At 37.8% G+C, this 14,510-nt stretch overlaps 1 protein-coding gene across 1 annotated transcript in view; it reads right to left on the bottom strand.

Moving 5' to 3' along the window:
* The window catches only part of ralgapa2 (Ral GTPase activating protein catalytic subunit alpha 2), a 627,566-nt gene that overhangs the window by 31,174 nt on the left and 581,882 nt on the right, over positions 1-14,510 (bottom strand). Inside the window, exon 38 of the mRNA XM_039749771.1 lies at positions 11,721-11,845. Coding sequence (XP_039605705.1) covers positions 11,721-11,845 — 125 coding nt within the window. The remainder of the gene's footprint in view (positions 1-11,720; positions 11,846-14,510) is intronic.

Raw genomic sequence — 14,510 nt, 5'->3', positions numbered from 1 at the left:
GTTCGTAAAGTCTGTTCAACAAATCATTGTGTAATTATGATTCCCAGGTATGTGAGATACTGTTAGAAAATAAAAGAAAACTGATCACACTTCAGCTGACATGTAATACTATTAACAGGAAATATAACACGCTTTTTCAAATTGATCTTGAAACCTAAGATTTTATAGGAATGTTTCAATACATTTCTAACATGTGTAAGTCATGAGTATGGCTCAGTAATTATAGCAAAAGGGTAAATGGCACTTGAAATCAAACAGGACCCTTGTCTGGTTTCTCACTCTAAAATAAAGTTATCACAGTCCATATTATTGGCACAAGGTGAAAGTTTTAGTCTAGAGCAAAGTAGGATACTTCGATGCAGATATATTGGGACCAAACCTAAATTTGAAAATGCAGTAAATAACTAACCACATTTGATTCTATCAAAGGCTTTTTCTCCATTGACAGATGCTGGACCAAGAAGTCAAGAAGCTCTAGTGTTGCTGAAGTATACATTACTAGCCAACCCGCGGCGTACCATACGCTGCATAATCAGGCCGGATTTTTAAGCACAGGGAGAAAATTAATATTTGAAAAATCGGTAATGCAATAAATCAGCAAGAAAAGCAACATTGTAACAATGCACGGAACGAACCAACACACAATCGTCAGTGACTGAAAACTGGCGGACCGCCATCGCTCATGTGCCCACCTCCAACTCGTCACTTGAGTCGATGTCGTCTTTGCACAGTCCAGATGCACCTGTGACTCACGTAGACTTTCCATGTTCCTGCAGGGGCATCTAAGAAGACACATTTGTGGTGGATGCGAATTGCTGTATGTAGCGTGTAAAACAGTTTGCTATAGTGCACCCAGTCGTGCGTCGTAACAGAAAACTCGGTTTTTAAAGACTGCTTACTTCATTGTGTTTTAACCTCAGTTGTAAAGGATTGTTTTAAGGATCTCATGAGATACCCCTTGCAAACCGTTTTACACGCTGCATATGGCGACTCACCTCCGGCGTGGCTCCTTCCTGCGTGCGCCATAGGTGTCTTACTTGTCGGCGGCTCAGTGAGTCCACACCCCTTCCGCCGTGCTTTCCATGGTTGTCTTGCCTTAGTGAATTATATATATAGATAGTGGAGGGTTGATAGTTTGATCTTGACAAATAATGGAAGGAAACAAATTCTGTTTAGGTTTGTTGTTTAGCAGGGCACCTTCTAAAAGGTCTTAATTTTCTTGGGAAAAACAAAATTGACACCTGGAGTAATATTTCCTCTCTGGCTTGGGTGAATGAAAAGAAAATGTAACTAACCTAATATAATGTATTTTAACAGAGTTCTGCAAGATAGTCTTTCTGCTGCTGTGACTTCTCTACTTTTTACAGATTTAATGATTTCGGAGAGTGTTAAAGGTTTTTTCAGGCCTAATTACAGTATGCAATGCCTGTTGTTGTTGTATTTTAATATTATTAAAATGTAGGACAGTATGGTCTAGTGACTAATGCACTGGACTTTAAACCACAATCTTGTCAATTCTACTCTTGCCTGTGCTGTGTGACCCTGAGTGAAGCTTTTGACATTCCTTTGATTATTTCTTAAATATGTTGTTTATCTATATTAAATAATTTTGGTTCCAACGGCACTGCTCATCTCTACAACAGCATTGTTCTTTCTTTGTTTCTTTTTAATGGGCTGGTGCATTATTAGTATTTTCCCCATACTTATAATAAAAATGGTGTGATTTAGGTAATAGTTTACATATTGTGCCCTATGCTTGCTGGGATGGGCTCAAGCTCCCCTGACACCTTGCTCAGAATGGGTTGGAAAATGAAGGGATGGATGGAAGTTTTGTCCCATGTTTGATACATTATAGTACATTTTATTTGTACCATTTAGAGGTGAGTGATTTTGCATCACTGATTCTGTAATTTTATTAATGCTGTTGCCTTTCTGGTTTGCAGTTTATTGTTGTACAAAAGAAAAGAAATTATTTCTCTATTCAAATGTACACTCTTCTAAAGGATTATTAGGAACACCTGTTCAATTTCTCATTAATGCAATTATCTAATCAACTAATCAACCAATCACATGGCAGTTGCTTCAATGCATTTAGGGGTGTGGTCCTGGTCAAGACAATCTCCTGAACTCCAAACTGAATGTCAGAATGGGAAAGAAAGGTGATTTAAGCAATTTTGAGCGTGGCATGGTTGTTGGTGCCAGACGGGCCGGTCTGAGTATTTCACAATCTGCTCAGATACTGGGAATTTCACGCACAACCATTTCTAGGGTTTACAAAGAATGGTGTGAAAAGGGAAGAACATCCAGTATGCGGCAGTCCTGTGGGCGAAAATGCCTTGTTGATGCTAGAGGTCAGAGGAGAATGGGCCGACTGATTCAAGCTGATAGAAGAGCAACTTTGACTGAAATAACCACTTGTTACAACCGAGGTATGCAGCAAAGCATTTGTGAAGCCACAACACGCACAACCTTGAGGCGGATGGGCTACAACAGCAGAAGACCCCACCAGGTACCACTCATCTCCACTACAAATAGAAAAAAGAGGCTACAATTTGCACGAGCTCACCAAAATTGGACAGTTGAAGACTGGAAAAATGTTGCCTGGTCTGATGAGTCTCGATTTCTGTTGAGGCATTCAAATGGTAGAGTCAGAATTTGGCGTAAACAGAATGAGAACATGGATCCATCATGCCTTGTTACCACTGTGCAGGCTGGTGGTGGTGGTGTAATGGTGTGGGGGATGTTTTCTTGGCACACTTTAGGCCCCTTAGTGCCAATTGGGCATCGTTTAAATGCCATGGGCTACCTGAGCATTGTTTCTGACCATGTCCATCACTTCATGACCACCATGTACCCATCCTCTGATGGCTACTTCCAGCAGGATAATGCACCATGTCACAAAGCTCGAATCATTTCAAATTGGTTTCTTGAACATGACAATGAGTTCACTGTACTAAAATGGCCCCCACAGTCACCAGATCTCAACCCAATAGAGCATCTTTGGGATGTGGTGGAACGGGAGATTCGTGCCCTGGATGTGCATCCCACAAATCTCCATCAACTGCAAGATGCTATCCTATCAATATGGGCCAACATTTCTAAAGAATGCTTACAGCACCTTGTTGAATCAATGCCACGTAGAATTAAGGCAGTTCTGAAGGCGAAAGGGGGTCAAACACCGTATTAGTACGGTGTTCCTAATAATCCTTTAGGTGAGTGTACTTTAAGTGTTTCTAAATCTCCTAACTTTCCTTAGTTTCAGCAAAATTATCAATTAAAAAACAACAATTGTAGTATAACCACAATTTTTCAGAGAGGGTAGAAAAATATTATAATTAAAAAGAAATTAATTAGTGAGTGACTATCATGCACCGTGGAGAAAAAAAACACCGTCTTCAATGCGGGTAAAGGAACCGTCATGAGTTCAAAAATCACACACACACACACAGATATATATATATATATATATATATATATATATATATATATATATATATATATATATATATATATTTAATGTGAAACTGTTCAATAGTCTGGTTGAAGATGAGCAGTCTAAAGTGGGGTTCAATACATAGTGGAAATTCCAATTCATTAAGTTTGTGGCTACCTTCATTATACGTTCTTATTATAGTGGTTGGGTACAAAAACATTTGCTGGAAATGGTCAAGATTTGCTGAGCTTTGCCAACACTATAAAACACCAGAAATTACCTCAAAGGCAACTAAAGGGATTGCTTTAAGAATCAATTCTGCTCCCCCTGTTTTTTTTATCGTCATAACTGGAATGAAATATTGTACCTGTCCAATGTGTTTTGTTTTCAGTTGATCTTTAATATTTAAATGTATTTTCTGATTACAGCATATACCTGAATTCAATGGGATAAGATATGCAGTTTTTTTCTGCACATGATTAAGACCCATAGCATTTCAACTAACAAAGTTTCAGGACTGTTCACAGTTCCCTAATTTTACTTTTTAATATTTTTATTTAGTAGGTGCTACTTGTGAAACCCATGACTGTCGACAGTGCCAATCAATCATTCTCATGCTAAGGCTAAAAAGAAAGCTTTCTTTATAGGCAGACCGCGTTATTCCAGATCTCCAAATCCTACCCCTGCGCTCTGACTCCAAAGGTCATGTGAAAAGACCATTTCTTCTCAGGGATTGACAAAGTATATCAAATCAAATCAAATACAAAAAGCATGTGCTTATAGGTTCAGAAAAAAATAAATCTAAGTAAAAGAATACTCTCTGTGAACAGTTTCAATCCACCATTTAAAATAAATATAAATCTGCTGGTATATATCACTTAACATTCAAAGACTTTTCTAAAATAATAAAATAGGCTGTCTAGCCATATTAAGGGAGATTTTTGTCTAATCAATATTAAAGGAATATTTTTCCAAAGTTCCAGCATTTCTGTCTTTTATGTCCCTGTAAATAAAACTACATTTCAGAATATTAGATGGTATAATATTTATATAAAGCATTCAAGTCATGATAAGTAGCAGCTCTGCTTCAAGAAACCACAGCGAGGTTTGGCATTGTTAGACTTTCACACAGCTGTCTTTGGAATTCCAGAGTGATCTAAAACGGCACACACACCCTCTTTTTACTTTTTTTTATTTTTTATTAATTTTATTACAATCCACACATCCCCTCTTTTTACTTCTATGGTGTCACCTATGAAGACATAAAGAACAGATAGGTTGTTTTCATAAAATCCAGAAAGTAAATAGTTCTAATCTAAGGGGACAAATAGACACCACATAACAGACCTTGACTTTCAATATTTTTTAATAAAAAATGTATGAACATGCCAAAGTCACGTGAACACCTACTTATGCAGCTGATTCTAGATTATTATTGCCTGGGCAGAACTTCCTCCTTGAGGCAGGAGTAAAGTTTTATGAAATCTGGTCTCTATCAGACGCCTAGTATAGTCACTGTAAGTACTGTATATACAGTAGTGTCCTCAAGTGGTAAGGGCAGTTGCTAAATTCGCACTGTAAGGTTGCTTAATCCATTCTTTTGCTACATAGTGACTATGAGAACAAATCATTCATGACACGCTATGGGGGCAAAAAAGGGTATTCATCAGGGATAACAGATCAGCCGATGGCCTAAAACTAAATGGAAGCCTGTGAGCTACTTGAGGGGGTATTGCTCTTGTACTGACTAACATCCCCGTCAATGATGGTGTACTCTGTCTGGCATATTGCAGAGGACAGGTAAACAACTTATGCACTTTACTGCCCTTGTATTTTACACTGTGTTTCGAAGCTACTCCCACAGAATGCTAAGTTGTGCAGCTACAATTCATACAAAATTAAGTGGCTTCTGAAACCACAGTGATGCATACAGAAACAACAGAATAATGCAACTTAAAACCTACCTACCAATGTTATATTATTTGAAGTTGGAAAAAATCAAATACTCAGTTAGAGGATCTGTACAGACTTTTTTCAAAACATGGCAGGATCTAATCAGTAATATTTTAAAATAAGTTCATAAAGCATAGAGAATTTATTAATTTAGGTATGTTTACAAGCCTTAAATTTTACGCAGTTTGGCTTGCTCTCTCTCTCAGGGGTGGAGATCAATCTGTTCTTAACTCAATTTTTCTTTTTGTAGAAACTTGATTGCTTTGTATGGATTGTAATAAAATTAATAATAAAAAAAAATAATAATAATAATAATAATAAAACCTACCAACATGTCACTCCAAGAGTTGTGCAGTTTACAGATATTCATAAACACAGGTGTTTGTACAATAAAATGTGTTTAACAATGTTACACTTGGTAACTGCTTGCAAACGTATATTCTGTGTGCAGAACACATAAAATGTTCCGCATGTACAAATCCACCTCACCTGCATGTCCGTGGACTGAGGGAGGAAACTCTTGCAGTCACAGGAAGAACATGCAAATGCAAAGTTCCAGGATTAGAAAAGGCTGATGATGGCAAAATAGCTGAAGAAGTCCCACTGCAGCCCATATTTTTGTAGGGGATAAGGGAGGTTCTTGCATTAAATATAGTGTGGACAAGCAGGTGCTAGGGGGCTATAAGCTCCCAATATTTACAAGAAGGCCCATGGGAAAGCAGCTGCTAGAAGTGATAACACCAGGCACACTAACATACCAAAGACGCTACAGGGAATGGGCAGAAGTCCGAGGGATATCTCTAAGACGCCTGTCATGTGGGAAAGGTGAGGTTAGGAATAATAATATATATATATATATAAATACTTTTTAAAAACCTAGCTTATGTTAAGTTAAAAAATGTACTAAAAAGTAAAAAATAAGTCTCTCATACATCACTTGTAAAATAAAAGCGTGGGCACTTCCTACGATTTTATTGATTGATGAAAAGTGTCCACACTTTTATTTTACAAGTGATGTATTTTTTACTTTTTAGTACATTTTTTTAACTTAATACAAGTGAGGTTTTTAAAAGTATTTATATATATATATATATATATATATATATATATATATATATATATATTATTTTCGACTTTTTAGTCTTGGGTTTGTTTTAGTATAATTTTGTAATCAATATTTTAACTCTTCCTTTAATATTATCTGTTACTAGCGCCATCTACTGGTGAAATCTTTAACTATTCTTCATATGAACATTTCATTTCTTAATTAATGTAAACTAATTGATCAATTAGTGAAACTGATTATTGATTCATGTTTTGTCATTGGAAGTGAGTAAGTGTGCAAAATTTCAAGTCATTTGGACAACAGGAAGTGAAGTGGGTTAAATATCGATTACAAGATGTGTACCAGACAACAAACAGGTGTAGTTAAACGAAGCGTAGTAAAATAGCCTGGTGACTGGTTTTAGGGCTGGAGCTCCAGAGTGCAGGAAGAACTGGGGATTCACCAAAAAGCGCTAAGAGGAGAATCAAGAGAAACATTCCATTTAAATTCCGAGTATTATCATGCCCACTATTAATGACCAATGCAAAACATGAATCTCTCTTTAAACAGAAGGCAAAGCTCACTTATCTTCAAGATGAAACGTGCTGTACAGCTTTTAGTGAGTTACCTTAGAAAGACTCAATGTGCACTTATTTATAACTCTACTCTTCGTGTGACAGCCTCTTCTAATCTATATACCGCAGTTTTGATGGCAGACAAAGAGTGAGCCAGCAGGTGGACTTTGGGCAAAGTTTCATCTCATCATTCATCTTTTTTTGCAAAGGAAGTCTTTGCTACAAGGTTAGAGGAGAACTGATGTCCATCTTGACTGGAGCCTGTTCCTTTTAATAGCTTATATGCAGCTATTATCCTCATTTTGAAATTTTCTCAGCAGGTCAGTTGTTAAAAATGTTAGCAGGAATGCAATCATTCTGATACTTTCTGGGCTTTTTTTTTCTCCTTTCTAAATGTTAAAAATCTCTATAACAGCTTCAGGATAAAAAGTGAATATGTATATATTTTTTTTTCTCTCAGAACACACTATGAATGTTTTTATCTCTCCATCCCCCTAGAGCAGTGGTTCGCAACCTCAGTTCAGACTGACCGCCAGCAACTGCGCCTGCCGCTTCTGTTTTTTCTCTTTTTAATTGGACTCCTACTTTATTTACAGTAAGTAAGCTATTACAAAAATGGATTTGCTAAATTGTGCATTGGAATGTACCAGGTATATATGTTTAGAGAGTATTCATCTTGGCTTTTAAGTCTTCATCCTCATCATCATGATTTTCAGGTGTTCGGTTTTTTTAAGCCACTATTAAAGGACTAGTGAGTCTGACACGGCTGTTGCATTCGATGTCATCTGCCCCCCGTCTATGTTACTCATCAGTGAAAAAGTGAATTAATGGGTAAACAAAAAAGAGAAAGGTAAGCATTTAAGATTGTGGCAAAAATACAAATATTTCTAAATTTCACACTGTTGTGTTTTTCTTGCATGTAGGATAAGAGAAGAAAAAAGTGCTGTTAATGGCGCAGTAAGATTAGATAAGAGGGAAAAAATGAATTACTGAATGTGAAACGGGCTGGGCTCCGGGACTGAGATTACAAATCAGTACCCCAATGCAACAGAATCCCGGCAGCCGCATTAACTTTAAAGCTCTAGCCCCTTTAAGCTGCTAAGGTGAGGTGCATTTAGTATCCTTATATATAATTTGACACTATCCGTATGTATGGTATTTGCGTCAATACCTCGACTCAGTACAAGTTAGAACCATGCAAACGGACTCTGCCTCTGTAGTTAGAACATAACGTGGCAAACGCGAATGCAGTATTGCATGATTGGCTAAGAATGTTCAAATGTTACAGTGATGCCACTAGGTGGCTGAGTATACAAAGTTCGTGTTGGTTCGTGCAGATAGCAGTAAGTTCGGTTGGTTTTTGGAACGTTGGTTTGGTGAGGAGTACTTTCCAGGACTAACATCGTTGACTGAATTAAGCCCTTCGACAGCTCCGGAACCATAAGTAATTTAGAACGTATCACCATTTGCTTGGTACGTCGAAATCTATCCTTGGGCAGTTCAGTTTTGGCGTCCATCCTTCTGACATCTATTGGCAAACTGAGTAAAGACGGCTGGGCATTAACAAAGGTCATTGTTTAAATTTTAGCTGATCTCAGATCTAAAATGACCACGGCAACACTCTGATTAGAGTCATAATATATGGTTTGTTTTGAAAATTTGTTTGCCGGAAAAAATCAAATGAGGTGCGCTGAAGAGCTGAGTTCACTTCTCGCAGCCCCATTTAAACAGGCAGCTCTTCATTACATCGGCTGAAAAGGTCTATTTTAAGGACAAATCAGTGCTATAATAACAAAATCATTTTAAGGACTTAAATTCTTTGCAGAGAAAGTATAGATTTCAAAGATGTAGAATTGTAGCCCAATTCGATTGGGCTCTCAGTTGCTAGTTAGTAGATAAATATTTCTTAGGAAAAAGTTGGGAATGTAATGTTTTAACTACTTAGTATACTATTTGACCTGCTGTTCCTTTGATTACGATACACTGGGGTAAAAACAAAAAAACACGAGAATGCATTTTTAAACATATGCATCTGTACAATAACATTAACAGGCCATGGAACTACACACTCATGGTTATAGCATGCCATACATGTTCTTATTTAAAAGAATATAAATGAGCCTACTTTAACAGATCTGTTTTTTGAATTTGAACAGCCTACACATCACTGATTATCCCGGAATTTGCACATTCAAATGCCTTCAAGGTGTTAATGCGACTGAGGAGAGTAAGTACAAGAGAAAAATGCTGCAATAGCTAATAGGTATCTGTGCCATTCCCATAATGCAGCATTAAGCACCAAGGCTACTCAGCATGTGCACTTGAGGCCTACGTTTGATTAAATGGGTCAGAAAATGGGTGGATGTTACTAACTACAGAGAGTGCAGATCTGGAAAAACAAGTGCTCAAAATGTACATTCATGTACAATAGATATTTGTGCAAATTCTATTACTGTTTTGTAGCTGTAGTTACATAATCAATAAATCAGATGGCAGTAACTCAAAGTAGAAGCTTTTTTGAATTAGTTTTCAATTTATATTCATTTTTCAATCGAGTTATAGAGTTAATAAAATAACCAGAGGCATGGATAAGAGATATAATCTATTTTAAATATAGTGAAGTTTACAGACAGTGTTATTAATACATTTGGAAATGAAGTCTGCGTGTATTTGTAGGATGGCTTAGGATGCATCTTTCGATGTACTTGTAGACAGAGGGGATGAGATTGGCTTAGAGATGTAATTGTCGAGTTCACGGCTTATGCATGTGTGCCTTGGCCCGTCTCAGCTGCGCCAGCTACATGTAGTAAACAAACAGAGACTTTAAAAACATCAAATCTAAATCAACAAATAGCAAAGTATGTTTTCAGGGGAACACAATGTCACAGGTTAGGAATAAAATCACAAATCATCACTGCACAGTGACACAAGATCAAACTAAACTTATTTACAGATGCAATAAACAAAAAAAAGAGGCAGTGATGAGTAGTAATACATTTCACAGGCACAAGTGGCTGCACATGGAGGAACTCTGTCACATACTGGGCTGTGCAGCTGCCAGCCCACCAGTGCGATTGGTTTTTCTGCTCTTTGCAGATGTGTACAGCAGCACTGAATTCTGATCATGATATGTTAAGCAGCCTTACACACATTTAGAAACGTTCAGCACTGAGGGTTAAAAAGGTGATTCCTTTTTGAAACTGGGACCAGTCTATCAGGTCCAGAGAAAAACGTCCTCCCCCTTTCTCCAGTCCTAGTAAGGTTCACGTAAAGGAACAAGTCCATGGGCTTCCAGTTCCTCGTAGAGATTTTCCTGGTCTCTGCTGTTTGGTACTTCACCTCATGAAAGGTCAACAGAGGTCAGCATAGTGTTTCTCAGAGCCTCTCCAAGAAGCAGCAGCATAATTATGTAAATGGCCCAGGCTCCCCTCTGCTCTGCCAGTCTGCTTATCTGTGCAGCCTTCTGCGCGCTGCTACTGGAGACCAATATAAACGCACACACACACCTCTTATCTTGTAACAAAGCTCACTGGACACAGCCAACAGCATTTAAATGGTGACGCATGTCTGATTTTATTGGAGGCCGATTAATTTCACTGAATTTAATTTATTTCTGCAATTTTATGGCTTTGATGTAAGATACTTGTTTAACAAGTCAGATTGCACAAGGGGAAATGGAGCAGATGTTCAACGTGGCTAAACTAGTTTAATTCAGTTGGTGGGCTGGAGCATCCAGAACTGAAAAACAAAGAAACTGCTAGGAAAAAAAAGCATCAAAGGTTCATTTAAATGATGCAGCATCCATTAGTTTTCAAAACAATAACGTAAAAACTGAACACAGCATCAGACTCGACTTTATAAAGTGGCCCTTTATAAAAATTGAAAATCATAAAATAATACATAATAACAATACAACTTTTACATTGACATTAACTGCAAATTATGACTTTTGCAAACCAATGTACTTTCATATTTTTTAAATGAACAACAGCAACAACAGGAACTATAGGACTAAAGAATACATAATATTAGGAAATAATGTGGTAAATTGGTTTTTTGTGCTTTTTCTGTTCAGAGACTCTTGTTTATATGTAGATTCAAGAGTTAAAATAAAAATAACATCTTAATTCACAAAAACAAAAAGGACAGGTAAACAAGCAAAGATGTTAAGAACATTTCATAATAAAAACTTTCGGACAGATTGATAGGTAGATATTTTGAAACGAGGAAGCAAGATGAATGAAGTTCATCCTTCAGTTTCTGCTGCATTAATTCGGGAGCTGGTATCCTAGCAGCATAATCCACATTTAACATTAACAGCAGAGCTTTCTGTGGGGAGGGATCCTTTTCCGATAAGTAAGCATTAATTCAGTTTCAGCTCTGCATAACATATGCAAGGCACAGCAAGTATCCTACACCCTTCAATGAATCTGAACATATTACAGAAAGCAAGTTCATTAACCTCGCAAGAACTCGAGGTTAACAGGGTGGTTGGAGAAAGGTTTCAAAACAAAAGAAGAAAGTTGAGGACCATCTTTGATGCAAAACAAATGAAAATGAATAGCTTCAAGTCTTTTGATATTCATTAGTTTTGCTCAAAGGAAAAATAGCTTAGCCTAAACTGGTAAGGATTAACCTAGAAAGTAAAACAGCCCTAATAAAGGCCGATAGAACAGATAACCATAATAATAAAGATAATGAGACTAAAACATACCTGCTCCGCTCATTGTGTAACAGCTTGGCGAAGGGGAGAACACCTGAGCAGAAAAGTCTTCAAATGTCATGGCTTCTCGGTGGTTCTGAACTATTGCTTCCAGGTACAGCGCCCTTTCTTCATAACTAATATCGCAGGTTAAGGAAAAAGAGTGAAAGAACAAAACAAAGATGCATGTAGACTAGCAGCAATGGCATACAATCATTTCAGTTTTATTGCACAAATCATACCGAGCTTCTCAAGCAACATTTATTTTCTGTAATGCGTTGGAAAAAAATACTAATTATCAAAGTATAAATCATTACGTTTCTGGCAAATATAGCACAGTGTTTGAAATAAATGGGTAGACTAATGTTGTTAGTGCCATCACAAGTAACAAAATTCTAACCTATGACACAACCACAAAGGTGCCAGGGCTGTGATTCAAGCCAAGCTTCTCATGATTCAGGCAAAGCTGGGTGCCAAAAAAAGTACTTCCTGTTGAAAAGTACAGCAAACATATGGAAAAAGAAGCACGTTACACCGCTGAGAGATTCAGCCCAGTTTAAATCTGGACAGCAGCTTCAAGATAATGGGTAAGATGCTTCCATATTAAAAGCCAATATTAAACCCGAAAAAAATAAAAGCAATATGAAAGTTACAACTGATTTTGAAAAATGCGACACAGATGAAATGAATCAGATACTTCAAGCAACAGCTTCCTAAGTGTTACCTTTCCGTGTCACAGAAGCCTGCCTGAGTGGCTGGCTAAACACAAAGGCTTTTTTCCAGCTGCCTCCATAGGACCTCTGCCTGTAACCGTCTCCACAATCCCAAATATTTTGCCTTTTGTGTTTCTCTTCTAGGTTGTCTCAAGGGACACTGAAACTGTTAATAATCTGAATTGTGAAGATGAGCAGAGTGCAAAAGTCACAGTGATCAGCAGAGCTAGGAGACACAAAAAGGCAAATAATACTTTACAAAAACCCTAGTGACTCCGACTGCATGCAACTCCTGATGAAATAAGTGAACTGCACTAGCATTAGCTAACTTTACAGAAGAAGTGCTGATTTATACAAACAACTATCTCGTGAAATAATGCAATTTGTTTTTAAATCTTTACAGCAATACATACCGGGCTTTACAAAAGGGAAGCAAGAACGTTCTTGTCATAAATGAAATCAGAAATGAGGGATTTCAATAGTCAGTAGAGATTCTTCTTTAATGCTTTAACCACTACGCCAACATACAAAACACTTCACTGTGTGAAGACTGCAATTTTTTATTTATAACAATAGCGTGTTCGTACTGATGCATTAAAGATAATGATGTCTGATATGTGAATCAGAACAACACCTGCGTCTTTGTAAAGGAAGACAAATTTCACTTTATTTATTTTTTTTTTTTTTACTTCAGCTTTCAAGCCTATTTCTGTGATAATTAAAAAAAAAGAACGTAAATTGGAAATCAGGCTCACATACAAATGCTTCCATCACTCATTCTTTTTTCCTTTCTGAACTGTGCTATTATGAAGGATGGTCACAATGAAAGCGTCAAACACAGTACATTTGTTGCAGGCTCTGCTACAGGCCTTGTCTGTTCCAGGCTTGAACTCCTGATGACTCTTGTTAATGAATAGCCTGCCAAACTTGCTTGGAGTGGAGACACACGCCTCAGCCAATTCTAAAGGGACTGACTGATGCCATTCACATCTCATTAGAGGCCTGCTTATTCTGCACACTGCTAGGCTGTTGCCAAGGCTCTCCCTCCACTCCATATTGCCACAGCAAGCCACTGGTCCTATCAACAGCAGGCTGTTAGGCCCGAGTGGCCGTCTGGCAAACAGGCGCTCTGACACTAAGCTGGCACGTGCTGGCGCAGCAGGAGCAGACTCAGGCGTGACAAATTGTTGAAAGAGCTGAGCTAAACTTGAGGCTGACAACCACCTGAGCCTCAAGCTTTGCTCTCATCCCTCCTTGATTCACGGCAAGGACCTATAGCATACGGCCTGCTTGCAAGCTCATTTGAAACAAGAAAGACAAGACCAGAGGCGGCCTTTCATGCTATGCCTAATAACACCCTGCTGTTTAATGAAAGCTCCTGCATACTCGACACATAAGCATACAATGCTGAGCACAACTGCTAACAAAACAGAGAACTTCATTTCTGTTTAGCTAAATAATGCATGGAATAGCAGCTAAACAAGCAGCTTGCCATGATAATGGAAACTAGAATGACCTGATAAAAGAACTGTCTCTTCCACAGGGGCAGGAAGTCTCATACACAAAGAATCCAGCAATGCACACACATCTAGAAAAATCCACTAAAAAGCAGTCACCGGGCACAAAGCAGTATATGCGGCAGCATAGCACAATTCTCAGAACTGGATCCACTTGCTGAATGCATCTATATTTTTTAAACAAAAGGAACGATGATGCACAATGCTTTACTACCACGACTGTTTATAATAAATCATTGATATCTAGATCCTAACTTCCATCCTAAATGATCCATGAGCTTATTACACAGTTCTATATTTCTCCACAGCTTTCACTGTATGTATTTCCCACATACAGTAAGTTTAGGATTCTAACAAAATGCTGAAATTGTGTGCAGTTTCCCAGCAGTATGGTAACTTAAACTAATCACACTTCCATACATTACATTAGAAGGGCACAGTTGCTTTACAGTACCTGCTCACTGAACCGCTCCTCTCCATGCCAGAGCTAAATCCAGGCATGGAAAAGAACAACGGAAGCCATGCATCCATGGTAACGTGAGGCATATAACAATCACAGGTCATGCAAAGTG

The sequence above is a fragment of the Polypterus senegalus genome, chromosome 3 (genome assembly GCF_016835505.1).
Source record: "Polypterus senegalus isolate Bchr_013 chromosome 3, ASM1683550v1, whole genome shotgun sequence".
NCBI classification, from domain to species: domain Eukaryota; kingdom Metazoa; phylum Chordata; class Cladistia; order Polypteriformes; family Polypteridae; genus Polypterus; species Polypterus senegalus.
Note: the sequence above shows the minus strand (reverse complement) of the source record. Positions and strands in the feature narration are given on the sequence as shown.